General features: G+C 37.1%; 4 protein-coding genes across 4 annotated transcripts in view; 2 read left to right on the plus strand and 2 right to left on the minus strand.

The window, feature by feature from the left end:
- Positions 1-3059, plus strand: part of LOC113396241 (nuclear receptor-binding protein homolog) — a 59196-nt gene extending 56137 nt beyond the window's left edge. The window contains exons 2-10 of the mRNA XM_026634115.2: positions 417-641; positions 727-857; positions 978-1156; positions 1410-1584; positions 1703-1821; positions 2223-2373; positions 2450-2660; positions 2733-2852; positions 2925-3059. Coding sequence (XP_026489900.1) covers positions 417-641; positions 727-857; positions 978-1156; positions 1410-1584; positions 1703-1821; positions 2223-2373; positions 2450-2660; positions 2733-2852; positions 2925-3011 — 1398 coding nt within the window. The 3' untranslated portion in view covers positions 3012-3059. The remainder of the gene's footprint in view (positions 1-416; positions 642-726; positions 858-977; positions 1157-1409; positions 1585-1702; positions 1822-2222; positions 2374-2449; positions 2661-2732; positions 2853-2924) is intronic.
- A 5264-nt stretch (positions 3060-8323) lies between these two features.
- On the minus strand, positions 8324-16419 carry LOC113396263 (uncharacterized). Its single transcript, XM_064215632.1, has 3 exons — positions 16204-16419; positions 10626-11697; positions 8324-10486 (listed from the first exon to the last, which is right to left on the minus strand). Exons 1-3 carry the CDS (start codon positions 16230-16232, stop codon positions 8735-8737), a joined length of 2853 nt encoding a protein of 950 aa, XP_064071702.1. The 5' UTR covers positions 16233-16419; the 3' UTR covers positions 8324-8734.
- A 3822-nt stretch (positions 16420-20241) lies between these two features.
- Positions 20242-22322, plus strand: LOC113396287 (lymphokine-activated killer T-cell-originated protein kinase). Its single transcript, XM_026634172.2, has 5 exons — positions 20242-20465; positions 20576-20871; positions 20988-21183; positions 21433-21633; positions 21850-22322. The coding sequence occupies exons 1-5, from the start codon at positions 20360-20362 to the stop codon at positions 21999-22001; spliced, it is 951 nt and encodes a 316-aa protein (XP_026489957.1). The 5' UTR covers positions 20242-20359; the 3' UTR covers positions 22002-22322.
- Positions 22323-24514: 2192 nt separating this feature from the next.
- LOC113396288 (ankyrin repeat domain-containing protein 29) overlaps positions 24515-27187 on the minus strand; it is a 30024-nt gene continuing 27351 nt past the window's right edge. The window contains exons 4-8 of the mRNA XM_026634173.2: positions 26515-26613; positions 25447-25545; positions 25069-25266; positions 24901-24996; positions 24515-24740 (exon numbers count right to left, since the gene is read on the minus strand). Of these exons, the coding sequence (XP_026489958.1) occupies positions 24543-24740; positions 24901-24996; positions 25069-25266; positions 25447-25545; positions 26515-26613 (690 nt within the window). The 3' untranslated portion in view covers positions 24515-24542. The remainder of the gene's footprint in view (positions 24741-24900; positions 24997-25068; positions 25267-25446; positions 25546-26514; positions 26614-27187) is intronic.

Here is a 27187-nt window from a genome sequence, read left to right on the forward strand (position 1 = left end):
CATTGCATACATATATCATCTATATGATAACAAAAGACCATTGTTTGCAAATTGTATAAAATATGGACGATAGGACATATGTTGTTACGGATTTATTCATCAAAATGCAGATTAAGGGGTTTATATTTCAACAAATAGATATAATATATATAACTTTAGTCGAATTACTACGAATATCTGAATCGTAGACTGATTATAATTTTAATATTGCAGAAAGTTACGTTTTGTTACGTGAAGTACTAGGAGCTCATAAAATATTATACAAATAACTAAGCCATAGCAGCCTGAATACATAACCTAACATTAGTTTCTTGCAAAGGATTTTAGAAAATCGATTGTCTTGAGTACTGCCGCATATCGTCGCAATACCTTAAAAATATAAAATTTTAAAATAGCTTTGTTATATTTGCTTTCAGGTCGAACAGCGAGATGTGCCAGGTATCGATTGCGCGCACCTCGCAATGGACACAGAGGAGGGCGTGGAGGTCGTTTGGAACGAAGTCCAGTTCTCCGAGCGAAAGAACTTTAAAGCGCAGGAAGATAAGATCCAAATGGTATTCGACAACCTCACACGGCTTGAACACCCAAACATCGTCAAGTTTCATCGGTATTGGACAGACACACACAACGATAAGCCAAGGGTGAGTATATATTCAATTTGCATATATTTTCAATGATAGCTACTGTAGATAGAGGTATATATGTATATGATTTATTCTATTTCAGGTGATATTTATAACAGAGTATATGTCGTGTGGATCTCTAAAACAATTCTTAAAGCGAACTAAGCGAAACGTCAAGAGGCTGCCACTACAGGCGTGGAAACGATGGTGTACTCAAATACTTTCGGCTCTCAGGTATGTAAGGTTATTTAATAACATTGGTCTACTAGATTAGTATAAAATCTAGTTGACCACGTCATGTGAATTGTCGAGACATATCTTCATATAAATTAAATGATAAAATCTATCAACCAGCTATCTTCACGGTTGTGTACCACCAATCGTCCACGGCAACCTAACCTGCGACACGATCTTCATTCAGCATAACGGGCTTGTCAAGATCGGTTCAGTGGCACCAGACGCTATCCATCACCACGTCAAGACCTGTCGCGAGAACATGAGGAACATGCATCTCATCGCTCCAGAATACGGATGTAAGTACCGCTCTCCTAGTTAAACTGGTTAGCTGTAGGGGTAGCAGCTAGTTTTCCTTATCTCGACCAAAGCACAACTTATTTCATTAATTAAAATCAGATTTCACTGGTTTTTAATGAACCTTGTAACAAAAACGGAATATAATACCAATATTACCTGATAAAGTCACGCGAAAGTTGTGTCTGTGTCGATGATAAGTGAAAACTATAGTCACATTACGTATTTATTGCAATTTTATTTTCCTCGGATCAGCATCTCAAATGGTGACGCCAGCGATGGATATCTACTCATTCGGCATGTGCGCTCTCGAGACCGCAGCTCTTGAGATTCAGGGCAATGGTGACTCCGGTAGCCACGTCACTGAAGATCACATCGTTCGGACAGTTGAGTCTCTCGAGGAGCCCAGGCAGAAGGACTTCATATACAGGTACTTTATTTTCCCCCACAGGTTCAGCGTCGGTAAGTTGGGCGACTGGGTTTTAACTTTGTGTTGTGCCATCGGGATTTTGAGTGGATATTAATGATATCGGATCTTGTGTTTTCAGATGCATAAATAAAGATCCGGCGAAGAGGCCTACGGCCAGAGAGCTCCTGTTTCATCCTTTGCTGTTCGAAGTTCACTCCCTCAAACTGCTAGCGGCTCATACTCTCGTCAATACTAGTGGTAAGTTATTGGTACACCTCTCTCTTGCTCTCTCCAGTCTGAATAGATTGAGTTGTTGATTTTTTGTTATATGAGGTCGTAGGTTCTACACTGCGGCTCTTTTCCTTACAAATGTATTCTCGATTCATGTTTTGTTTTTAAATTTTTTATTTTGAACAATTGTTAAAGTTAAAAATGAATTTTCCTCAGAACTTCTCGTTTGGGCATAATTAAGCTTACGTTGAGGTAGTTTATACGAAGGGAGGTTACATAATTTTCCGTTTTAAATTTTTATAAATTTTCGGCCCGAACGATGCTCAACGCTTCGATAGTAACTAAACGAGACGATTCCTTCGAAATCTTCTCCCAAAACTAATCGGCAACGGGAGGAGCTCGGTGAAAGTGTGGGATCTCGTCCGCAGCGAACATCTCGGAGACGATAACGGACGAGGTGTGCGGCGGCGCGGGCGGCGCGGCGCTGGCGTGGTGCGAGCGCGCCGGCCTGCGCCACGAGCTGTCCGCCAAGGACCTGCCGCACGCCGAGAAGCTCGAGAAGTTCGTCGAGGACGTCAAGTGAGTGTCCCCCGCGCCCCGCGCCCCGCGCGCCGCCGCGCCACCCGCCGCCGCCACTCACGCGCGCTGTCCGCAGGTACGGCATCTACCCGCTGACGGCGTACGGGCCCGCGCGCCGCGCCGCGTCGCCGTGCGAGCGCGCGCGCGCCGCGTCCGAGAGCGCGCCCGCCTCGCCCGAGCCGCGCGCGCGCGACCTGGAGACGCGCCGCGTCGTCAACATGATGTGCAGCCTCAAGCCCGCGCCCGCGCCGCCCGCGCCGCCCGCGCCGCCCGACACCGACCTGCTGGTGAGTGCGCCCGCCCCCGCGCCGCCTCCCCGCCCCGCCCCGCCCGCACTCACTCACGCGCGCCGTCCGCAGATGACGATCCTGCTGCGCATGGACGACAAGATGAACCGGCAGCTCACGTGCTGCGTGTCGCGCCGCGACTCCGCGCACGCGCTGGCGCACGAGCTCGTGCAGCTCGGCTTCATACACGAGGTGGGTACCGCCCGAGTGGGAGACGCGTAGCGTGAGTCGAGCCGTCTGACCGTCCCCCGCCCCCCGCCGCAGGCCGACCGCGACAAGATCTGCCGCCTGATGGAGGAGTCGCTGCGCAGCAGCTTCGGGCAGCTGCCCCGCGCGCCGCTGGTGAGCTAGTAACGCCGCGGCCGCCGCGCCCGCCGCGCCGCCCCGCCCGCCGCCCCGCGCCCCGCGAGCCCGCGGGAGCCGATCGACGCGCGTCGTTGGCGATTGTAGATTTGAGGTAGTATCGGTTTATACAAAACATATATATATGTAAATTTTATGGAATAAAATTGTATCTACTATGCTTAAATTTCGTAATGTAACTATTAGCTAAACAGTAATCAGCGGTACGTTTTGCCATTTGTAATAGTGTTGATTTTATGTAAGATAATAATAGATTATATCGATTAGAGACTCTAAATTTATTTATATTAGTAAAATATAGTACATATCCGACCTCTAGAATGTATTCGCTTTGTTTTGTCATTCGTATGGATTTTGAAAAACGACAGCACAACATGTCACCCCGTGGAACGCCCGCTGATTTTAGACTAATATTTTCCTATCAAATATTTTTGGTATTGTAAAAAGATTTTAAAATATTCAGGTCGGTCGGACGACTGAACTTCCATTACATTGTAATTGCTGATCGGATAATATTTAAAATAATAGGTCGGGATTTATCACTAGCATTTAAAAAATCTACTAGTTTTAGATTTTTCTGGATAAAGGTCCCGACGATCAATGGCCTCTAGCATTTCTTCGAACTTCAGAACCACTTAGCTTTTACCGATGTCCTATCGAGGTCTCGATAGCCACCGAGCACCGGGGCCGAGTGGCAAACGATTTTCATATGATCTATGAAAGTTGCGGATAATTCGTACCCGTCTATTATAGTTTAGTTTTAAAATGCATATAATTATATAAAAAAGGTCTTATGAAAGAGATTTAATATCGAGAACGTGTATTTTTGCATACGAATGAATTGTAAACGATTGAACGAATAGTCGATGATCGACATCGATTTGTGTTAATAGTTTTAGCTGTTAACGCGTTGTGACTGGGATTGTTAAATTTAAAACTTATGTACCTTCTAAACTTTAGTGTTTAAAACATAAAATGTCGATTATAACAAAGTTACGAGTCACGAGAGAGTTTCGTCGGAGGTATCAAAGTTTGTAAGGGCTGAGATTACAAATTTTGTCTCTGATGATATACTTGACGAGCATTGTACACATCTACGCAGTTTCCGGTAGTGAGTATCGCTTATTGAAAATAAAATATGTACTTATATACTTGTAAAATACAAATCGAATGGTTCAATGCGTGCATAGTGATCGTCAAACTGTATATCGTCATGTTTAATGCATTTCGCCTCCGCGAGAACTATTTGCTAGTCGAAAATGAATCTAAATCCGAGCAACCACAATGTCATTTTGTATAGATTTGATACGCTTTTAACAGAAATTGTTGAGAACCGTCACTTTAAGGACTCCTGTGTAAATTGTAAATGAAAAAAAAAACGTTTGAAATGAATCGTAGTGGTTAGTTTGGACGGTAATGCTTTAGTTATTTAGAATTTGTATGAATGTGTAAATGTAACAAATGATATTTAAAAAATATTTAATTAAACGATTACATTAATTATTATAATATATGTATAGTGAGGCTTCCTCTTAGAGCTTTATGGATATGGTTATGTAAGTATACGGAAATTTAAACATACTCACTATTGAAATAAGGTTGAAATTTGTACCGTCGCTCGCGTTCCGGTTAACATCCCGAGTGTCGTCGTGGAACTGCTCCGTCTCCCGACGCCTAAACGAAAACAGTCCCGTCGTATGACCTGTCGAAATAATAGGACACAAACAGGAATATTATCTGGTTCACGTCTCTGTATACCTAAAATCTAAATCTGCGATTTCCTACTCGTTTTTAGATAAGAATTTAGACAAAGTGATGAACGTGACTATAGCAGATTAGAGGATGGTACTTTGGCCGATTCGGATCCTGATAGTTACAAAGAAGACTTAGATATGTCATGTTCACGGCGGAAACGATCGCCCAGCGCAAGGTCATGTCAGCGTTCCAGAACAAAAATTCGAATAAATTCCGCCGCCGTGGTGCGGTCGGCTGAGTCGGACGAGATTGCATTTATAGCGGTTCCGAGTGTTGGCATTGTTAAGGTTCGCCTCGCGTTTGCGGCTCCAGGTTCCTATCGCTCGTGTCGTGTCGCACTCGCAGGTTCTTCGGTTATCGATAGCGGTGCCAAATATTAGGTGCCAATTATGAATTGTTTTAAATGAGATATTTTCATTTCTCTAGCTTGTACCCCGGCGTGCTTAAACGTAGTTTGTGGAGTTTCGTTTGATAGATTTCGAATTTTATTGAATCCTTTCGGTGTGCTCGCATCCGTCTCTCGCATTTAGTCAATAATTAAAGAACGTTTAACTAATTGTTGCGTTGCGTAAATAGTTTCATATTGTTGAAGTTAATTGGTTTCGACGGTAACTCTGTAGAAACGTTTTCGGTCGTTATTAATTATTAAAAGATAATCGATTTCATAATCTTCTGTCACGATCCATATCCATGAATACTATAACACGGTAGTGTGTGTGGCGAGCGCTTAGTGTAGTGTAAACGAAAGACTGGCTAATGTAACGAGGTAGGTTCGCTGAGGGCACACGCGCTCGCGTCTGTGGCCGACGTACTTCATTTCAATTATTACACTTTTGCATCATTCTATAACGAACTCAAAATCTCTACCGAATACATCACCCACTATATTTATATCGACTACGAAATGGGACTACAAATTTTTCAAACAGTTGACTTTTAACAATTTCGCAATAATTGGAATGTGTACACGTTTTCGTTTTTAGAAAAATTAGAAAATATTGTAAAATTATCAAATTTTGGGCACAGACGTACGAGGGCGTGTTCAGAGGGAAGGTATGTAGCTAGTAAAGTGGCGTGCCCTTGTAAATATTCGCTTAGTCTAAACTATACTTATAAATGAATATTATAACTATAATACTGATGTAATGTACCTATCGTGATTGTACGAGCTCGGTGGTCAGCGCGAGTCCAACTTCTTCTATTGCTTTAATATTTATTGGTTATTCATTTGTTGTTCCGTTGATATTTGTTTTTTAAATGTTTACGTTTACAATTGTATCTTGTGCTTCGACTGCTTGGTTTTAGCTGATGTCGATAGTGTCGTGATCGCTGGGAGTGGTGGCGGCATCAGCGGGAGATGATCTCTTCGTTGATGGTATTGTTATTGCTGCCCAAGGTCATATATCACCATAAATATATGTTAAAAGTATTTTTCGTGGATACGTTTTCTTTACTTTTTCTTCCCGTAACAAATTTTAAAATGATAAAATCTTATATTAATATAGGTGCGTTAATATCGATATATGTTATCACAGGATAGGGTAGGCGGACCATAAAATTATCTAGGGTCGATTTACGATGAGTTAACATTTAAACAATTATAAAACTAGACTCTGCTTCTAGATCGTGAACGGCCGTCGTCTGGGCAGTCCATGTATAGTTATATACAGCAATAGTCTTTAAAGAAGTTTTAAATGAATTTTTACACGAAATTACCTTCGATTGTACCTGTTTCTGATATATTAAAAGCTATATTATAATTAACAGACCCCAAGTTACGTCATGCGGTTAAAGCCCTATTTAGTCGATATCTTCTAGCAATAACGAAATAGCAATTTTGCGTTTGTTTTTTTTTTATAACGTCGATACTTTGCAATATATAGAGATTTACTCGTGTACCTCTGATCTTACCTGCCTTTTTATTATTATTTGTAATATACACCTTTTTTTGTTTTAACATTTCATTTTATAACTATTTATTTCTAGTAAAATGGACACATAAGTCGACTTCAGTCATTTGTATATAATCTGAATTGTTCTTTTTATCCAAAGATGTATGTGTTCATTTATGAAAATTGTATTTTTTATTTTATTTGATTATTTTTTTTAAATCGAAATTGTAACAATTATTTATTGGATCCAGATTGCATTTCCACTCGATTTTATTTCCCTCAAGAACTTATTGTAAGCTTCCGTACCGTATGTTATCGCCTAATATATAAATATGCTCAAAATCACATAACCAATTTCAGATGATCGAACGATCGAGTGATGTTTGCATACTATTATAAAATGAAAATGTCAATAAAGTGGTATTTTAAACGGCCGAATGTATTTTCTTAACAACCTATCTTGTCAATAGCCCCGTATCCAGACCCGATATTGTCATGAAATGAACACTTTGGAGCCTAAGTTTAATATGTCTTCCTTCCGCTTCCTCGATCCTGTCCCATCGGTCCCAGATCACTATGAAAGAGTAAATGATTCTAAACTTGTGTTGGTTGTTTTTTTTATCCTTTTTATCGTACACCATGTGTGTAGATACTTACAACAATATCTATATTAATACAATGTAAGTTCTAATATGAGTTTTTTATGAACTTTTTCTTGGTTACCACCAATGTGGGCTTTGTGCAAGTGGTTAGAAGGGTGAGTGAGCCAGTGTAATCACAGGCACAAGGGACATAACATCTTAGTTCCCAACGTTGGTGGCGAATAGGTGATGTAAGGAATGGTTAATATATCTTACAGCGCCTTTGTCTATGGGCGGTGGTGACCACTTACCACCAGATGGCCCATATGCTCGTCCGCCAACCAATGCCATAAAAAAAAACTGGTTTTGATAATTATGCATTTTAGATTAGGTCCAGCACCTGCAGCTCCAAGGTCTCTGTCTCAATCTTATTCTTATTGGATATCGTGACGCTTTTACTTGAAGCGTACGTTCAGGCAAACTCTTGAAATCTGTTACTATTTATGGAACAAAATATTGTATATCTACATTATTGGTATAATAATATCCAACGAAAGTCACGCTTTAACATGTCGCCTTAATTATAATATTTATGTGTTCCTTCTATTTTATAGTAGATCACAGCTTATAAAAAAAATCATGCAAAACAACCTAAGTGAGCGTAAACAAATTGGAACGATGGAAGGTGGACTATGAGCAAACAAGCAATTACATGCTTTATCAGGAAGTACCTTTCCTGGTATGGGTGCTCTACTATCAGGAATACTATGCATCTGAATTTCGGTTTGAAATACGAATGAACCAGTAAATCTTAGGTTATATGTAAGTTGGCTCATCGAAGATGTAAATTATAGGTATTTTTTCACAATTAAAATTCATTTATTCAATGAAGTAGCACGAAAAGTGTAATCTTGCATTAATGCATAATCGGAGTAAAAAACTACCACCGGTTCGGAATAGAAAATACACTACATGAGAAAAATTAACGAAACTCAAGAATCACGTCCAAAAGAAACAAAAGAATTACAAGCAAACAGAGTTATTTATAGAAATGGAGATGAAATTAAACATATTCAACGATTTCGTTTATTACTTTCAGGACACGTTATCACAATAACATTTCTTTGAGTACAGCCCCATCTCAGACGATGCTTACACGACGTTACGTCGTAAAGCTAACATTTAACCTCAGATTCAACCTTATATGATTATAAACATTGATATAATATCGTATAGTTATTTACAAACTAACCGAGGCCTTTTAGCATTATTTATATATTTTACATCACAAAATAAAAAACAATTTGATATCAATCTTAAACAATCGATTGTGTGTGTTTCCTTAGTTCATTTTCTTTTTAATAAATATAAACGAAAAAAAATCAACAAAAACATATTCTACTACTAGAACTAAAGGTATCATAGTTTCTACGATTTAATTAAGATATATTACCAGTAATACATCGTTATATTTCAATCAATTTCATAATCTGTATTGGTATGGCAGCGTAACTTGTTGCGGGACCGCTACTTCTTTTTCTTCCTGCTCGGGCATGTAATAATGTAGCTCGTAGGACGGCGATAGTTCTACGGTCATGTTATCGTTATTTGGATCGTAAGATTCCCTTTGAGCGTGTTTTATCTTCGGATTTGTGTGATAAAGACCTCTCATAAACGCCCTCGATGACGCGATATCTCTACCGTTTTCTGTATCTCTATGAATAACGCTGTTGTTAAATAAAATTGGGAATTCTGATTTATAACGTTCGCTGTTTTGATTGAAATTATCAACGAATCTTTGTAAGACGTCTTTACGAAACTGTGTTTCATAGTCATACTCGTTATCTATGTTCATTTTTGCTTTTTCCGTCACGTAAGTTATGAGATCAGTCTGGGTGACGTCTTGAGGCGGAGCCTTCGTGTACGGAACGTAATCTATATTCTTATCGAAGTCATTATCCTTCGCGGCTTCGCTTAAGAAATCTTTATAGTGTCTAATAACATAGGAATCTCTATCGTAATTTCCGTCACTGTTCAGTAACGTGAATTCTGTTTGTCTCGTGTGTGGTGGTTGGGTCGAATAGAAAGAATTTCTATTAAAGTCTGGCTTTGTCGCTATCTCAAAAGGTTTAACTTTTTCATTTTGACTTTTATGCTGATGAGAATTGTCTATAGTTAATGGTCTATCTAATGATACAGGTAAAATATTCGTTGGCGGTTCAGTGTTAGTAAACGAATTAACTTTATGTTTAAAATCACTATCGTAATCGTTAATGTTGACTTTTTGGGTGGAGAGCGGTGGGAAATACTGTATTGTAGCTTTACGCTCAGGTGATATTGTGTGTGATACCTTGTTGAATGTCCACGGCCGTTGTGTTGGCGTTGGAGTTGTGGTGGGTACTGTTTTGGGCGAAGTGGTGAATTTTTTTATGTCTATTTTAGCCATATTCAAATAGTCGACATCATCCTCATCAGTGCTATCGTAGTATTCGGGAACGTTGAAGAATTTTCTAAACTTCCTCGTTGAATATGAATTTCTAACTTTGCCTCTTGCTTTTTCCGTTGTGAAAATAATAGGTGTAGTGAGATCTGAAACTTCTGATGAATTGTTGCTGTGCTCGTCTAATATGTCAGTCGCCAGAGATTCGGCAAAAAATGTAATAGCCGATAAAGGTTGATCTGTCGTGCTATGTTCCCCCGAACTGCTATTTTCTTCATAATCAAAGTAAACAATATTACCGAAGGAGTCTGTTTTCTTCCGTTTAGATTTCCTCATTTCAGCCATTTTCTGTAATCGTTCTTTTAAGTCAGGTATGTCATTTTTGCTGTCTCTCTCCATTAAACTGTTCCATTCTGTCTCTGTCTTATTTTTCAAGACTTGAGTGAAAGGTTTTGAAGAATTCTTTGGTTTAAAAACTATTCCCAATGAGCTTAAGCTTTCATTCCTCCAGCTATTGTCGTCGGGGTCTCTAACAAATTGCTTAGGCGCTTGCACTTCTATTTTTTTCAATGGTTTGTAATTAGGATTTACTGCATATAGTGTTGTGTTTTTTACTTTGTCACCGTTTATCGGTTTTACGCTCAGTTCATTAAAAGTATTAAATTGTATTGAAGTATAATTTGAATTATCTACGTCAAGCAGAGGTTGAATTGTAGGATCGAATCGATCAGCATTTTCATTGTTTTCATTTATTAATTTTTCTTTCAGAAGCTCCTCTTTAATGGCGTCTTCGTTCTGAAAAATAAAAACATTATAAAAGTTTGCGTGAAAAGTATTTTTAATGAAAAATATATGTACTGAAAATATAATAAAAGAGACGTAATTACATTAATTTGTGAAAATGAATTTCTCATACTTTATGTTTTTGCCTTACCAGTTGACTCTGCGACTGCATTCTATTTTCATTTTTGTCTTCTGCCATATCGGCTTCTACACCTTCGATTTCAAACATTGCACGTATAGTTTCTTTAGAATTAACTTTAAATTCGGGATCTCCTACTACAGTCCGCTCATTTGACACTTTTTGTGATAAATCCAAATATCCAGCTCTTTTTGATTCAAATGTGTCCCATTTAATTGAAGACTGGTGTTCTGGTGGTGTATTTATTTCCGTTGAAATTAAACTTACTGTTTCAGTTTCACTTTCCAACGCTCGATCTTTTAATGTAGAATTCAAGAGCTCATTTTTTAATTGTTCTAACGAGGGTATATCAGAAGTAACAGTATCCTGAAGAGAAACCCTTAATGGTTTTGTTTCAGCTTTGATCATTTCTTCTGTTTTATTTAACGGAGTACCTTCGTCATCGATTGTTGTAGCTACTGGTCGTTTTCTATCAATCGTCGTATATTTTTTCCATGTTGGACGATTTTCCGATTCATAAGATGTTGTAATTTCAGGCTCATCTAATTTAAACGTAGAATATGGTAATATATCTGTTGAATCAGATACAGCAGTGGCTTCATTTTGAATGAATTCAACTTTCCTAGAATTGCTAGTAATTGCTTTAGGTTCATTATTGATTTGGTCTGATATCGGCGTGGTTTCATCGACAGATTCATTTTTGTATTCGCTCGTCGTTGCAGGTTCCGTTGTCGTTTCAGCACCATTTACTAGCGCTAAATCGGGCTGATCGGAACTTAAAACTTGGCTTTCTTCATCCGGATTTTGTGAATTATTCGATTCTATAATTTCGTAGGTATCAAATCCTTGTACTCCATTACCTGTCCTAGGCGTCGATAAGGATGAGTTCAATATCAAATTATCATTACTTTTTAAAGTCGAAAGAGTGGTAGTTGATGCTTTAAGCTCATTTTTTACTTGTAATGAAACGCTTTCTTGAGCAAGATCTCGGCTCGACTCGCCGCCGCCCGCAGTGCGACGGAGCGTGAATGCTGCTGGTGTGTCAATACTTGACAACACGATAATCAAGCTTACAACGAATAACCTGAAACAGAAATTATGATAATGTTAACACAAACATAAATCGATATCGACAATTATAATCGTCTTTAAAACAATGTAAGTATATAAACACAATATATGCAAGTTATCCGTTGCTCCATCAATTATCATACAAGCAATTATTGCTGAATTAAAGTTGCTTAATACTTCTTAACAACAAAGTTGAAAACTGTTTATAATCACGCAATATTCTAATAAAAATCAAAATATTTATTATACGCTCGTTCAATCAAGACACGCGTAACCTTCTAGCCGATGAAACTCAAATAAAAGTGTTCAGTGTAAACCTATAAATCATTAAAAGTATACTAGAAATCAAATACACTATGATACTTTATTGCGTAATGATAATAATTACATAAATTTAAACTCAAACTAATATCATTCCGAAACGGATGCGGATGGAAACTGGTTGAAAAATAATGTATTAGACATTATTTGTTATTAAACAATTACTTGTCGGATAATGTTATACACATATATAAAAAACACATCAACGTTGTTTATAAAATAATTGTATCATATGTATTGTATTCAATTGTTATGATTAGATGCTGACGAAGTACAATCATATCGTCATGTGATTATAATCAAGATTGGCCGTAAGTTCAAAATAAACCCCTCACAATATGACATTGTTCGTCGCACCGCCTGCCAAACTCGAAATATAAATTAATTTGATATAGTACCTACTTGGACAAATCCTCCAAATATAATGATGTTTCTGCAGTTCTTTAATATTGTAACCCGACAATATTCAATATTTGATATGGATTTATTGACTACAGGACGAACTTTATAATTCTTGGAAAAAATTAACCAGTATTTTTTTAATCTTTATGTTGTAACGTTTTTGTTACGGTGTTGTTACTAATATAATTAAAAACTACATAAAATAACAAAAAGAAATATTTAGATTAGTATTTTTAATTGAATGTGCTGAAATGATTTTCACGTATCTCGCAACACGTAGTTTATTAGCAACAGCGAGGCCTGACACAAATTTGCATGAATTATTCACATTGCATCCAGCAACATATAGGTATAGACGTAGGAACTGGAAGTATTCATTAAAGGGTGTTTGCATCTGTATTCATCACTTTCGACTAATTAGCGTACTGATATGATCAGTGACTAGGTCAATATTGATTTAAATTACCGTATTCAAATTTACATCTTAGTATCATCCTTTAATACACACAAGTCCCTATCCTCACCACTTCGCATAATCTACCGCCAAACAGCAATTCTTAGTATTATTGTTTTCCGGTTCCGGGGTGAGTGAGCCAGTGTGAATACAGGCATAAATACATAACATCTTAGTTCTCAAGGTTGACGGCGACGTATTGACGTTGTAAGGAATGGTTTATATTTCTTACTGCGCCAAATGGAAGTGCTGAAGGCTTCCACCCGATTATATCAATTTGTATAGCTGCCCAGGGAAGCATTGCAAACAAAAGTAACTAATTGTCAGTTAGAATCAAAATAGTCTATATTTAAGTTGCCCTTACAAATATTTCAGAATTAAATTTAAAGCTGCCACCGGTTGGGAATGTAGATTTAGTATCTAGTTACTAGGTAGTAAACAAGTTGAATTTAATCTACTTTAAAGTGTCGACACTTTGCAAGAGTATGTGATTCGTTTGACAATACTCTCGTTTTGCAGCTGTCAGCTGATCTGTTTAAGTCCCGAAATAAATAGAGGAACTTTCAATTACCGCTAGACTTTTTCGGATATTTGGACTTGTTTTGACGATAACACTTACAAAGGCGGGGTGTTTGATTTGTTAATAATAACTATTGATTCATGCTTTATATAAGTCTATGCCGGACATACTCATTATCCATAAGAGATCATCAGATATACTAGGTATACAGTTAACTTGAAATTATCGGCCCTCCCCGCTAGAATTAAAACATAATGAAAAATATATTTTTTTTGTCACATTTTCTTAAACTAAATTAAGTAGTTAGAGTTTTATAACAATGACTTCCGTGATAAATAAATATAATAAGTTTATTTCGAACATATTAAATTCAAGAAAAGTTATCCACGGTTTTTTTTTTTAATTTACACTCAACTGAGAAAAACTAAATGTTTTAGATCAGAAACCTTCTTTTTCATCAATGATATAAATATATTGATTATAATCAACTTATTAAAATAAATTAATTTATTAAAATAATCTGACACGAGACAAGGTACACAACAGAACATTAAATAAAGGTTGGGGATTTTATGAAGCCTTAGTCTTCAAATCCAAACATACTTAATTCAAGATAGTTTACTCTCAGATACTCGTGAACAGTCACTAAAACATTGCACTAAACTTATAACTATGACCAGTTCAGAAGTAATTGTACCGATAAAGTACTCTTTTTATTAATTAAATTACATACGACAAATTTTTTGCCAGTTCGCCGGTCAGAGTATTTTTATTTTCGAACCGATTAATTTGACAATCAATAAGTGTAATGCTATATATTCAATAAATTACATTAACAGCCTGTAAATTTCCCACTGCTGGGCTAAGGCCTCCTCTCCCTTTGAGGAGAAGGTTTTGGAGCATATTCCACCACGCTACTTCAATGCGGGTTGGTGGAATACACATGTGACAGAATTTCGTTGAAATTAGATACATATAGTTTTCCTCACGATGTTTTCCTTCACTACCGAGCACGAGATGAATTATAAACACAAATTAAGCACATGAAAATTCAGTGGTACTTACCTGGGTTTGAACCTGAAATCATCGGTTAAGCACGCGTTCTAACCACTGGGCCATCTCGGCTCATATATAATGAATAAATTAATTAGATTAATATTAGTTATACAGGGTTATTGGTAATTCGACGTATTCCCGTTAGGAGGTGATAGGGGTGATTATTTGCGATAATTTTAACCCCCATATGCATGATGCAAAAGTGAACCGTTAATAATTGTTTAAATATTGAAAAATATCCAGTGTTTAATCGTTTTTATAAATCAGAAGAAAAAAATAGATTTTAATTGATACTTTTTTTTTTAAAAATTTTGAGTTGCAATTTTGACTTATTTTGAAAAAATCTAAAAAACGCGATAACTCAAAAATGGTTCACTTTTGCATAATTCATATGGGGGTTAAAATTATCGCAAATAATCATCCCTATCACCTCCTAACGGGAATACGTCGAATTACCAATAACCCTGTATATGTTCATTTATATTTACTTACCTGTATGAAAATCAACGAATATTAACTCAACGATTTCTATCTATACTACCTACTATTATAAATGCGAAAGTAAGTCTGTCTGTCTGTTACTCTTTTACAGCTAAAACAACCAAACGAATGTGATGAAATTTGCCATAAAGCAAGCTTGATCTCCAAAGAAGGACATAGACATATATATTTTTTGACCCGCACCTGACGACTAACCCCTAAAACGTGAGCAAAGTCGCGGGCGAAAATTAGTCTATATTTATCTAATTCAATAACTATTTTTTTTTTATGTAAGAGTTAAATGTATTAATTTGCAGTATGTAATTATAGAAATAATACCTTCCTTCCTATTTATATGGATTCAAAAAATTGCCCTTACAAATTTATATTTGCGCTGATACTATTTGTTGGTTCTATATAAATAGTCAGATATATTGGATGTAGAATATTTTATTATAAATAATGAAAATGATATATTTGTCCCTCATTACAAAACATTTTATGTATAGCCTTATTGTACCTGTGCAAAGCTAGGAAGGGTAGTCGTTACTTCGTGGGTACTTCTGCACTTATAAATATTTTATGTAAAAAGCCGTTATAGCTATTTTTAGTAAAATAAAAACACTCACAGTATCTATTACGTCATTTAAATGACATTTTAATTATAATAATATTTATAAGTTCTCTCAAAGTTACGCACACAAAATATGAGATATGCATAAAAATTGTTCTGTTCGTGCTTTTTCTCTTCAGATAATAAACTGAACCGAACGCGGCTCAGTGATGTGCTAGAACACCTCTAAGTGTTACGGTAAGACAGCTAAAGTACTTCACGAAACTAGTTTATTACATCGGCATGTTATATTGTTCCTGCACGTAGTTATTCCACTAGTAGTACATAATTCACTTCAACCGCTTCATTCGAAAGATTTTGTAAACTACACATGCTAATTTCATGTAACATTAATAGGTCTAACCGACTTTACTAAATTCTTTCATAATTTAAATGAATAAACGGACGTACTTGACAATAAGCGTGCGTGTGCAAGCACTGGAAACATAAGCAGTTCAATAAGTTCACCAAGAACAGAACTTATTAAATGAATACTATATTTATTAATAATTACTTATGTTTATCTATGGTTAGCACGATAAAAGGCGCTTCGTTGCGTTTAAAAACAACTTTTTACTTGAAGCAATTATCGATAAATTTAGTTAAAAAATCAATAAATTATGTGAAGTGATGTTCGATCGCTAAAACGATTTTCATGCACTAATTAACGTACCTGAAAGTGTTGCACAGTGACATCTTCATAAGCACGTTGCGTCACAGTTTACACATGATAGCACGCACGCGCGCGCGCCGCGGTAGCCGCTCGGTCACTGCAGAACTATAGAGCGATCGACATTAGCCGATAGCCGATACTAGATTAATACGAGTGTCGAAGAACTTCCTTCCATTGAGCAACGAAATGCAACAGTAAACAACTCAGAGTGTCGGCTGAAACTATCTAACTGCTCGACGGCCTCGTCCCTCTTTCGGTTTCCATCCGAAAAACTAGGAACTAGCAATTACTTTAAATACAACAATTATAACCTCTTGATGGATAAATTATATTGTTTCCGAATTAGCTTTTTTTATCGTTTGCAGAACGTTTTGTAAATCATCTACGGATGCCAGCTGTCAGGACTTTTGGAGAAAAATTGTTTTTCCATACAGGCTCGTCTTAGTACGAACAATGCAACTCGCATGATATTATAAACAGACAGGTGAAAATTTTATAATGTATTATATTTCAGAGTTGAGGATGTATGTGCCGGTGTAATTATCATCAAGTACAATAGCAACATCGGCATTTAACAGCGTGGCTTGCAATACGTTATAATCTATTAGGTAGGTACCCTTGACTTTGTCCATATTCATGGGCTGAACATGAAATTTCCTCTTTTATTTAGTGGCTAGCTTATGCTGCATACTTCAGAACTGATTTTAATTTGTGGGTCAGAATAATTAATACTCAGTCCGATAGTTGTGAGTAAATTAATTTAAAATTCCCGGCTTTAGCATGTAAAACCATTGACCATGCGTCTGATATTTCTACGATCGTTGGATTCTTTTGCCAATGTAATATAAGAGTTAAGGAGTCGTGGAATCGAGGCGTACATATTTGTGAACTATAATATTGCAGTTAGTTCTCGAACTGGGGCCGGCTAAACTTAGACCACTTCAACCCCAAAAAGATGCAAGTTTGCGCGTTACCCGCTAATAAATTACCATTCCGCGGGCAATTGGAAGATAAAGCCAAAGTGTCATCAAAAAAACTCGGTGTGCTCAGCAAGGCCAGGCATTATTTCACGTTGGCCCATCGCCTAAGACTATACAAGGCGCAAATTCGGCCTCACATGGAACACTGCTCTCACCTCTGAGCGCGTGCTCCCAGTGCCAGCTCCTTCCATTTGGCCGAGGAATTATTTGGATTAATCCCGGCTGCTGAATTTCACCATCAGACATCATTACAAAGTGATAAAATTAGACAATATAATTTCACTGTTTTTGATTAGTTATTAAGGTATCTGTAAAATATGAAAGTACTCCAGAAGGCCGAATAAGTCTGTATTATAATTACGTATATAGTGAACTAATAGTTAAGCAACACTTATAAAACAAATGTACCGCCATTGTATATATACATACATAATACAGAGAACTATATAATTTCTGTAACAGCATTACAGAGTACATTCAGCGAATGATATGGAAATCAGGTAAGTTGTTTGCCAAATAAGTGCGACGACTTGGTATCTCGTTTCTATAAAAAATATTTAGTAAAATAAAAAAGTCTGTAAATATTTCTCGGCTTCCACCACGCTGCTGCAATGCGGTTTGATAAGTATACGTTTCGTAGATATCGATCCGAAACAATCAATTTACCACCAGATAAATTTTAAGCATATGAAAATTATGTAGAGCTTGTCTGGCTTTGAACTCGCAAGCATCGGTTAAGATTCACGTGTTCTAACTGCGGCCATATCGTATATATATATTATATCGCGAGTTTTATAAATTTCTTTTTGTTTTAAAAATTTTTACTTTGGGTTTTAAAAATTTATAAAACTCGCGATCAGTGAAGTATAGTAGTGGGAAAGGATCCAAATCAATCATAGAGAGTGTCTTTGCCTAAAAGGTAATTCACTGGCTGGTAATACTACTTCTACGAACGATAAGAGAAAACATGCAAGAAAAATTATTTGTGGCCTAGGAGAGAGTAGAGGACGCCTTTATTTACATCAAATAAACACGTGTGGCACTAGCAGAGGTATAGCTAGACGGATAGAAGCCCCGGTGTACCGTTACATGTAAAATAATAAATTTATCATTTTATTATTTTTACTATTCATAAAAATATATACATTTTATAATTTGTCGATAAAATTAATAAAATAAATAAAGCATTATAGATGAACGTTTTTTTTTTATCTTTTAATATGTTGCCCCGCCTCGCGGAACCTGGTGCACCGCTGCCTTGCTCTATAATATCCTATTTCAGTCGAAAAATTAGTGATAAACAGACCTTAGACTTATTAAATATTTATTATACGATACATTTTTATTATTTGTTGATTAGGCTTTTCGGTAAACTCCTGCAGTCAGTACGTGTCAAACTAACGTGATCAGACACGTAGAATGACTATGCTGACTTTTCAGTTTCGACAATAAAGTTTAGAATGTATGTTACTAAGCCATTGCTTAAAAGATTCTTAGATAATATAATGTAGATTGTTTTTATACTAAACAAGAGCAGTTTTAAGATGTTTATTTAAGTAAACTGCTTATGTATGTGTATTCCATAGATAGGGTTAATATATTTAATATTTTTTATGACAAAACCACGTTAAAAAATGCTCACTACTATTACCGATATTTTTTTAATCGTTGGAGAGACGCATGTGGGATTCACCGGCGTGTCGGAATGCTCACTGAAAACCAGTAGTACTCTCTTCGTCTCTTTGTAAGGGACATTGGGATCGCTTGCGCTTACAGCTGTGACGCCCCAGCGGTGGGCTCACCTAAGCAGGCTTCTAATCTAGTGGGGTTCCTGAAGTGACAGAGAACACAGGAAAAAGGTCGTCTTCTCCTCGGTCTTCTTCGTTGGAGCGAATCATCGGAGGCACTCGTTTCACACACCCGTTCTGCGGCCTCCTTTTGCGATATTACATTTTCGCGGATCGTCAACTTCCAGCATCTTTTGCTTCCGAATATGGCATATATCGGCAGCGACAGGTGTTCGCCGATAATGACCGCCAGAGAAAAAACATACAAAACCTATATTTTGTTTAAATTCTAATTGATATAAGAATTCCGCAAGGATCAAATCTTGGACCTATTCTCTTTCTAATTTATTAAAAACATTATTTTGTTTTAACTTATTAGCAACAAACATGAGATAGATTATATTAAAGATATATCATCAGCAAAAGAATACCAATATTTTCAAAAATAAAAAGGGACAAAATTTTGCCCACCAATCGAAAGGATATCCAAGGAAATAAAAATGGAAGGAAAAAAAAATGAACGCGTGCATCTTAACCGATGATTTCGGGTTCAAACCCAGGTAGGCACCACTGAATTTTCATGTGCTTAATTTGTGTTTATAATTCATCTCGTGCTCGGCGGTGAAGGAAAACATCGTGAGGAAACCTGCTTGTGTGTAATTTCAACGAAATTCTGCCACATGTGTATTCCACCAACCCGCATTGGAACAGCGTGGTGGAATATGCTCCATACCTTCTCCTCAACGGGAGAGGAGACCTTAGCCCAGCAGTGGGAAATTTACAGGCTGATTATGTTATTTTATGTAAAAATGTTCATTAAAATTCAGAAAATATCTTGGCATTATTGTTTATGCTAAAAAGTGGCTTAAGGCATGGACCACGTGGGCCACGGCCTCGCCGTCCAAGCTTACAAAGTCAAGATTAATTTCGAACTATTGAAAATTATAATAAAGTATTGCATAAAGAACGAAAATAATAACAAATATGTTTCTTTTATTTAAGAATTGTCTACATTCGTTATGAATTGAATGTTGCTTTGTTAATGCTTTTTAGTTACATATTTCATTCCGAAATTTTTTTTTAACATAAGTTTCAATATAACAATTACAAAAGAAAGAATAAATGTTTATTTCTTTTTGTAATCACTACTTAACGTTTAAATTAAATATTATTGTAATACAACATTATTAAAAAAAAAGTATGCAATATTATTTTATTTCAAATTTTCTAAGGTGTTTTTAAAACGCATCACTGAAATCAAATGTCAATGTCAAATTGAGTTGTGTGTCCGCTATTCGAGTCCGTTGTAATGACAAGTGTTTAAAATTTAAGGATAACAACGTATCATAACACATTTAAAAGTTATTTTATTAAATTTATAAATCAAAGATGTCTGAATTTCGAACACCAATTAAACCAAAGAAGCCTTTAGATGCAGGTGAAACAATAACGATTCCACCTTCCCCATTTTTGAATAGACTCGGATATGGCACAGGTATTTTCTATTATTATAAGTGTTATATATTATTCTTATAAGTAATTTATGTTTACTTAACGAGATAACTAACGATATTTGGTGTATATCACATAATGTTTTATGATTAGGTGTATCAGTGATGCAGTTGGTGAGATCGCCTAGAGCGGGACAAATTCGTTCACCTTGGGCATTAAAAATGTTAAACAAGCGCGTGAAACCCAATCGTGTTTACACCGATCGTTTAAAAGTCGAGGCGGAGCTTTTGCAACGCATGTCTCATCCAAACATCGTGGGGTTCAGAGCCTTCAGCAAGTCCAAGATACTGTATTTGGGTATGGAGGCTTGTGACCTGTCCCTTGGTGACATGATCGAAAAAAAGATTGAGGATGACTGTGAGCCGTTTTCTTCAAAGCAGATATTAAAGGTAATTTTCGTTATATGCTTTTATAGATGTTACTTTACAATTTATTGATATATATACTATTGGAGTTAATCTTAATAGTAATTAATCAAAATATCATCTTTATTTAACATATGCAGGTTGCAATAGATATTGGCAAAGCACTGGACTATTTACACACAAAGATGCAGATTCTTCACGGAGACATGAAATCTTATAACATTCTAGTAAATGGCGACTTTGTCATATGCAAGCTATGTGACTTTGGTGTTACTTTGCCTCTTGATGAGAATGGAGTATTTGATAAGGAAAACGCAGGACAAGCTTTATATTTTGGTAATATCGCAATATAAAGTATAATTAAACTAAACCCATTTAATAAAACATCTTTCTATCAATGTCTAAAATTAATACAAAGTTATATATAAGCCATAAATCATGTGGAGGCTGATTATAATACTGATATAAAAACAGTGTTAAATCTAGCATATACTTACCGATCTTGATATTTTTTCAATTATTACTGAGGTTTACATTCGCATTTACATTCATAATCAATATTAATATCAATTTCTTGATATGTAGGTACTGAAGCCTGGAGTGCACCAGAAGTTATTCATGGGGGAACAATAACAAACAAAACAGATATCTGGCCTCTCGGTCTCACACTGTGGGAGATGATGGCCCTCATGCCTCCACACTCACGAGCTGATGACACACTGGATGAGAGTGTGACCAGTGTTGTAGACGATAGCATGGAGGAAGATTACTTTAATGAGAAATATGGTAAGATCAAAGAATTTTACTACACAATTTTAGATCATGCTGTATTTTGATCATAAATTTATTATTTTAACTCTAGGATATTTGTGAAATGTTCATAAGTTATATGAAACTTATAATACTGACCCTTACCTAACACCAATACTTGTACATATTTAAACAATTAAAGTTATTGCTTATTAAGCTTGTAGAGGAACTCCATGAAAACTTTTATTACAGGCACTCGTCCAGATGTTCCTGCTAACATATTGCCAGACCTATACTCTAGTGCTTTGACACTGTTCTACTGCTGCACTGAGACAATACCCTCAGCTAGACCTTCAGCACAACATCTGGCTGAAGCCGCTGAACACATGTCTATATTGACATGAAGATATTTTCAAATATTTGTCTTATCATATTAAAAGTATAAGTCATATTAAAATACATAAAATTTGGTATAAAGCTTTAGATGCATTCTTATAATTTATATTCATTGATAATGAAACAACAAATTAGTTTAAAATAACTATATTCAAGTAACATAAATAAAAATTCAACAACGTCCATAATAAATACCTGCCTGTACCGCTGTGTCGGTTACAATCTTAAAATCTATATAATATAGTTATACAATCTTGTGATCCTAGATACTAGATGATGTTGAATATTATTCAAAAATATACTTTTTATTGCATTGTGTTGTATGCTTGAGACAAGCTGGTTTTGTATAAATCAACAATCTTAAGATATGCTGTGCAAATTTGTTAAAGTATAATTAAAAGTGTACTTATATAGAGATTCCATTTACAAATAACAAGTTAATTTTAACTTAATTTCTCATGTTTAAGAGTAATGAGATGATCCCCTAATTGACTAGTAACTTAGTATACTTACTCATAGGATTAAGTTAAACTCAGAGCTTAAACAAAAAGCACCACAACTGTTCTTTATTATTCACTATGTAAAATGACCACAAATGTGATTTATGTAAAGTGTAAAATTTATTGTGAAATAATTTATTCTATTATAAATCTTAGTTCTTTTATTACAAATCAGATGTGTGTCCTGCACATACGCGCATACAATATTTCAGACATACATATATCTATGAGGTATATGTACGGCATAAAGACGATACTTAATGTACGAACATAACGTTTGAGTTATATTTCTTAGTAGTCAAAACAACTGAAAAAAAATAAGATATTTAACTTAAATACTACAACAAATATTAACTAATTCATCAAAAAACAGATAAGAACAATCAAGTTTTATCTCATGATTTTCAAAGCGAGATTGTGAGTAAACAATATATTCTGATTTCTTCAAAGTATTCCAGGAACAAAAAAAAAAGCATTGGGGAGTTGCAGACTCTGCCATACAGACTCGAGTCATAAGTATAAAGATTTACATCGTTATATTTATGTGAGATTTTATATAAATAATTACATATATGTAATTTTAGCTAATCAAAATGGCAGCTCATGTGTGATACTCGATTCGAGACAAAACTTAACATGCATTTTAAAATAGTGGAGTTAATATGAGATACAGACGATATATGAGACTAAATATAATTTACACTAGGAACCTGATGCTGACAGGAACTACATGTTTATGAAAATATCATTTTGGACAATTAATATATTGGTTTTTAATATACAAAGTCATGTTTGATATTTAAGAAAACTCTTTCAATAAAAAAGATAATAATTGGTGTCCGTTATCCTGAAATGTAAAATACAATTAGTTTAGTAGTTAAATATGTGTAACATTCAACATCGTTACGAGTTAAGTTGTTGGTAAAACATAAGAACTGTCGGTGAACTGATTTCGAATTTGTGAAAGTTAGTCCACGACTACCACGGGGTTCGCGTTCGTAAACCTCATTCATAGGGTGTTCACATTTGATTTGTTTCAATTTGCACACAGGCATTTGACTATTACAACAATATTATGTGTTCACAGTAACACTGATCACTTTGATAGAATCAGTGATATTGTACGTGCACGAGACGTAAATATATGCTTATAACGCCAAGATTCCGACGAAATGTAACCGTTCCTATAATAAAATTCCGCAGATATTTTTCACTTTGCCGATTCATAAATTCAAATAATTTGTAAAATATACATTGGTAAAGGAGGCTTATTATTCAATACAAGATTCTTCTCGGTAGAATCTACATTCCGAACCGGTGGTAGTTTCACTTAATATAGTTTGTTAACTGACGATTCAAAAGTGCTCGTAGAAACCTACTTGAATAAAGTTTATTTTGATTTTGATGACTAGATTGTACACACTTGATTGATGATCAGAATAAAAAATGTTTTATTTGCGCATTAGGGCAAATTAATCCCGAAATTTAGATAAACCAGTATTTCGGGCATCGAGAAAATAACTCTGATTATTAAAATATGTATTATATTCGCAATTTGTAATATTATAACTTCGAATAATGATTTTAATTATTCTTAGAACAGAACGGAGACACCAACGCCATCTATGTGTTCAAGGAGTAGTATATTAAAGTCGTCTGCTTTCTACTCCTCGTTACAGGATTCCGTGCCTTGTGACGAAATTAGTACCACCGAAAGCAAGATGTTACACATAAATACAACGCACAATAGTATCATACATCGCAGAAAACTAAAAAAACGACGAACGAGATAAATAAATTGATACGTCAGAAAAAAACGAACAAATTACGAAATCAAAAGAGACGCATTTACTGCAATGACATACTTAGACGTTCAAGAAAACCGCTGCGGCGGCTATATTTGTCTCGGTCCTGTGAGCCTCTACGTGACGCCTCCGCAGTAAATGCGTCGCGGACGTCCGTCTATACGTACTCCAATGTTATATCGTTAAGAAATTAAATTTCCCCGCCGGGCGAGGGGGCGGGGGGGGCGCGCGAGGGGCGCGAGCATCACGTGTGCTCGAGCGAGCGCAGGTAGGCGACGACGTCGCGCTTGCCGGCCGCGGCCGCCGCCTGCAGCGGCGTGAGGCCGCTCGCGTTGCGCAGGCGCGTGGGCGCCGTGACGTCACGGCTCGCGCGCCGCGCCAGCTGCCGCACGCACGCCAGCTGCCCGAACATGGCCGCGCCGTGCAGCGCCGACTGCCCGTTCTGGGGGCACGGGGTCGGTCCGGTCGTTTCAGAACTACTTCAGTACCGAGTGAACAGTCGCAGCGAGGAACATCGGGCATCGGTCGATTAAAATATCGACCGATAACTCTGGGCCCAGGCGTCACTCATGATTACACAAAATCGTACACCGTCGACTCACCGGTAGCAGGCCGAGCTCCGGGTCGTGTCGCAGCAGCTCCGCCACGACCGCGGCGTGCCCCTTGTGCGCCGCCTTGAACAGCGGAGTGGCGCCGTCCTGCAACATGACGCACCGTGAGCGGGGCGTGCGGGGCGGGGCGGGGCGGGGCGGGGCGGCGGCGGCGCGCACCTGTCGCAGGCGGTCGACGTGCGCGCCGTGCGCGAGCAGCGCGCGCGCCACCCGCTGGTGCCCGCACTGCGCCGCGATCCACAGCGGCGACGCGCGGTCGCTGCGAGTCGCGTCCACGCGCGCGCCGCCCGCCAGCAGCGCCAGACACGCGTCCTCGTGCCCGTTCTGCGCCGCGATGAACAGCGGACTGGCGCCGTCCTGCGGAGTTGGGCGGAATTCGATGATCGGTCGCGTGATCGACGAACACCTCGCGGCGTCCGTTACGTTACTTTTTAAAATGACGTCGCGCTCGAATTTATCGAAATCTCGATTAGAATGTTTTACGGATAAAATCTTAGGTTGAGTCGTGCGATCGAGGAGTTCTGAATGATTGATTACCTTCATACAAGAGTTGACGTCGGCTCCCCGTCGTATGAGCTCCTCGACGACTGACAGATGACCGCATTGACACGCCACAAACAACGGAGTGCCGCCGTCCTGGAATGTTTCGTAAAACTTATTTTAAGATGGAAGACAATACCGAGTCAATATTTTAATTAGCTTTATTTCCTTAAAATTATAAAAATAGACAAAATAAAGTCGACGAAGACAACAGAAGACAATTTTTTATCCTATATATACAGTGGTAATTTTGCAAAAGACAGACTTAAATTTGTCGCTACATTCACTCGTGCTTCAATATTTATTAAATTCTAAACACATTGTTTTTTTTACAGACATGCTAGCGTGTGTCGTTCATGGCAAACAAGATGACGTTATTACATCTCAGATTTGAGCAAAGCTTTTGATCGCTCGTTACATAATATACTTTTATATAAATTATTTGCGTATGAAATCACTGGCACCTTTAGAGTAGGTTAAGTTTTTATTTTATTTACAAAATCCTCTGTCAAAGTTTCCCCAATCCCCAAATCCCCAATCAGAAACCTGTACCCGGGGGTTCCGCGACGCTCTCACATGAGGCCGACTGATGCCGTTCAACATCTTTATCATCGATTGTTTTCAATTCTCTGAACAGCAATAAAATGTATTTTAATATTGAGAAATCGTACAATGTCAAAAGGAAAGGAAATAGGAAAAAGATATCAATACAATCAATAAATATATCACATCGGCTCTAATGCTACCGATAGGGCGAGTAACATAAGGACTGCAGTAATTACATGTCTGTAATGGCAAAACTTTTTTCTCTGGTCAATTGCTCAGGAAGTTTATTCCCCGTTTATTATATTGATGCGCAATATGGCTCTCTTGCCATATTCCGTAAAACAATGTTTAATCCATAATCATAATATTGCCTATGCATTACGTACGCGGTAGGTACCGAAAATCGAGCTACAAGGACAAGCTGCACGAAGGAATCTTCACTGAATTCCTTATGCTGTTTTAAATTAACTATATGTTTGCTTATTATTTGCCATGTAATAAATAATCGTATGTTCTTACCGTACTAGGCGCGTCGATGGCCGCGCCTGCGTCCAGTAACAAGCACGCTATGTCGAGGAAACCGCCTTGTGCTGCGAAGAACAGCGCGGTCGTTCCTGTCTGCCATCATTACGATAATACTTCACTAATTTGGTTAATTGAGTACATTGCTATAGTAATTTAGTGAATTACTTAGAAAAATAGACTTGTACCCACAATACGTCTTGAGCTGGAGGCGAATATCTGTCAAACCGTTCGCTCGGACTTTTGTAGCAAAACTTATTTTTTTTATGATAATGCTTATTGTTCTAAAAGGTGTACTACATTTCCTTCGACCATTAAGACAGATATTCAGATTTTTCATAAAACGAACGAACAGAGGCATCCAGACATAGTGAGATTTCAGATGAATGATAAATGATTCAAAATCAAAAACAAAAATTTAATCAATTAGGAACCATCGGTTCAGAATATACATACATGCTGCCGAGAGGAACCGACACGAAACTCTGCAAGTTCCCTTTCTGAACCGCTGGTAGGTTTACATTCAATACATTCCTGTAACTTGTCATATCGATAGTGCCTACTTAAAGTACTTTTCTACTCGTACGAACAGTTTTATTGCATCATTATTTCTAAAGGAGTAACGAATGGGTTTAATTTTTGTTTCTTTTCGGTAATATAACATTCTATT

The sequence above is a fragment of the Vanessa tameamea genome, chromosome 8 (genome assembly GCF_037043105.1).
Source record: "Vanessa tameamea isolate UH-Manoa-2023 chromosome 8, ilVanTame1 primary haplotype, whole genome shotgun sequence".
Classification (NCBI taxonomy): domain Eukaryota; kingdom Metazoa; phylum Arthropoda; class Insecta; order Lepidoptera; family Nymphalidae; genus Vanessa; species Vanessa tameamea.